The sequence below is a fragment of the Cyprinodon variegatus genome, unplaced genomic scaffold (genome assembly GCF_000732505.1).
Source record: "Cyprinodon variegatus isolate N-32 unplaced genomic scaffold, C_variegatus-1.0 Scaffold597, whole genome shotgun sequence".
NCBI lineage: Eukaryota > Metazoa > Chordata > Actinopteri > Cyprinodontiformes > Cyprinodontidae > Cyprinodon > Cyprinodon variegatus.
In genome coordinates this window covers 509032-511870 of record NW_015151050.1, presented here as the reverse complement: position 1 = coordinate 511870, position 2839 = coordinate 509032, and the positions used below count along the sequence as shown (strand labels likewise).

The 2839-nt window shown below is 33.1% G+C and overlaps 1 protein-coding gene across 1 annotated transcript in view; it reads left to right on the top strand.

Annotated features, from left to right (window-relative positions):
• The window catches only part of LOC107096081 (neuropilin and tolloid-like protein 1), a 35563-nt gene that overhangs the window by 9890 nt on the left and 22834 nt on the right, over nt 1-2839 (top strand). The window contains exon 4 of the mRNA XM_015392574.1: nt 2672-2754. Within this exon, the coding sequence (XP_015248060.1) occupies nt 2672-2754 (83 nt within the window). The remainder of the gene's footprint in view (nt 1-2671; nt 2755-2839) is intronic.

The following is a 2839-nucleotide window of genomic DNA, read 5'->3' as shown; positions in this document are numbered from 1 at the left end:
TATATATATATATATATATATATATATATATACATACACAGTATATACAGTACACTTCTAACAAAATATCCCTTTATGCAGGTCATATCTTTATGTACTTGTTTCAGCCATAGACTCATATGCCAGGTTTCCTGGAGATAATCAAGCTATAGTTTTTTAGGATACAAGGTACATTTAAAAAAGATGGAGCTGACCAAGACTTAGCAGCTTTGGAAGACACTCATTATAAAATCGCCCACATCAATCAGTTGATCACATTACAGTTATAAGCCAATCAGTATGTGTCAGTATTCATATTCTGGAAATAAATAATACTATTTAAACTAAGAAGGTTGTCCTTTTTTTTTGCCATTATCTGCAAATCCATCCTTTACCCCAACAACTTTGGATGGAGCCTTTGATTGTACGATTTGGTTGTTTGGTGGACTTATATAAGAAAAACAGGGACTTGTTTAGACAGATTACTTCAGACATATACAGGCCAGAGAATTTGTGATATCTGATCCCAATAGCTTTGACACTGCAACATCTGATAAATTGGGTAAATGTCTTACAGAATCTGGAAGGAAAAAGATGCAGTCTCTTACTTTTGCCAGCTTTTTTCTGTACTATTTTCTTGTTTTCATCATTTTTCTTCTGTTTTGTCTTTTTCTCTAGTGCTACAGGTAACCCTTTTATGCCGACCAGTGTTTTAGTGTGTAAATGTTTCCCAATTGAAATATTGGGGGAAACAAGTATTTGGCTCTTTCATGAAGACCAGAATGGTTAAAGGAATATTTTCTAAACAGAACTGAGAATATCTGCTACTCCTAAAGTGTTACCAGAGGGCCTCTAACCTTGTGCTCTTTTTGATGCTCTCTTTGCTGTCTCTTCAACGTAGGTAGACAGCCATGTCTTTTTTTATATGCAAATGTATAAAATATTGACAATTTTTAACCAAAACTATGCAATTTTTCTTAATATTAGTTAATTTTTCTTGGATTGAGGAGATAAAAGAGACATTTTGCCAATGGAACAAGACAATTTACACTTAGAATAAGAAAAAACAATTGCATTGTCTTATTTCAAGTGCATGTTATCTAATTATCTGATATTAAGAGTAAAAACACTCATATCATTAGCAAATTATCCCATTTACCTACTTAAATTAAGGGGAAATACACTTCATTTAAGGAATTTTTTATTATTTCTAGATCGTTTTTCCAGTGTATGATATGTTTCTTTGTCTGCATAGTTCTGTTTCTTCACTTACGGTATGTTCTCCAATAAACCTCTAAAGCCTTCAGAGAAGAGCTTTATTTATACTCAAATCGAATTACACTAAGGTGTACTACAATCAGGTGAGCTGGATATGGGGTGCTGTAGTTTAATCAAAATATTAAGTATTTTCTATTTCTACCCCATAATTGGCATCTATTTCCTATCCATTATACACATTTGTGATTATAATAAAATAAAGTAGGAAAAAAAATATGTTACTATATGAAGTTATTATGCTATATTTGTAAGGCAGTGTACATGTTTGTCTNACTAAGGTGTACTACAATCAGGTGAGCTGGATATGGGGTGCTGTAGTTTAATCAAAATATTAAGTATTTTCTATTTCTACCCCATAATTGGCATCAATTCCAAAAGCATATTTGACATTTGTGATTATAATAAAATAAAGTAGGAAAAAAAATATGTTACTATATGAAGTTATTATGCTATATTTGTAAGGCAGTGTACATGTTTGTCTTTGTGTATAAATATAGCTATGTATTTGTGAGAACAGAGAAGCTGACATTGAGCATTTCTGGCTCAATGAAAGCTTATTGACCCTGATATGAGACCCCAGGAGAAGTATTTAGTTTGTTTTTTTGCCCCAATGCATTGCATTTGTCATGTTGTCAAAGCCAGGTTGTCATTGCGAAGTCCATTATCCTGCCCTGTCTAGAGCTTGTGTCTTTCGGCGTTTAAAGATGTCACATTTCCCTGTCACAGTTAGAAAGTTGTCCACTCATTAACCTGAAAAGATAGCCAAGGCGGTGCACAACAAACCAAAAGCCTGGCTCGGATGTTTCCGATCTTAGCCTGATACATGGATTAGAGGCATCAGTGGATATGCAATCAGGAAACTTTGACAGTACACTGTAAAGGGCTAAGGTGTATTAAATAGGTTTTTTTTTTTTTTTTCTGGGGTTTTAGAAGATTGAAACTGAAGCTTGTTTGATAATTTCACAAAATGTAGGAGTTCAATGAGTCTAAAAAAAGTTTGTATTTTGCCAAAAGTTGGTGACCTTTTTTTTTTCTTCTAACTGACAGATACGTCTTATACCAAACAGAGAGGAAAATTGTTTATTTTTATTCCCTTTTAAACATTGTATTGTTTGGGTCGCTATTGTAATAAAAAACCAACATCAAATTAAAATGTGCATTATCTGTCTATAAGTCCTCCTCTATAATGGATATATCTTGGACATTTTCCTGGCAACAGTCTATCTGACTTACTACATTAAGGGGTTGCTATATCATCGTGTATTGTGTAAGATTCTAAGAAGCACATGGTATGTTAGAAAGGACCAAAATTCTTTGGTCTCACTCTTTTTCTAATCCCTGTCATTTAAAATGCCAAAGTAGTTTAAACTTCCTTAACCTTTTTTTCCCTCCACGTTTTCTCTTGTTTGACCAGATCTACCTGCGCTTTCTGGACTATGAGATGGCAAACTCCAACGAATGCAAGCGCAACTTTGTAGCAGTCTATGATGGAGGAAGGTATCTTTTTTAAACATAAACATATTCAGATACACACAGATGCATTCATATGTATATATATATATATATATATATATATATATAT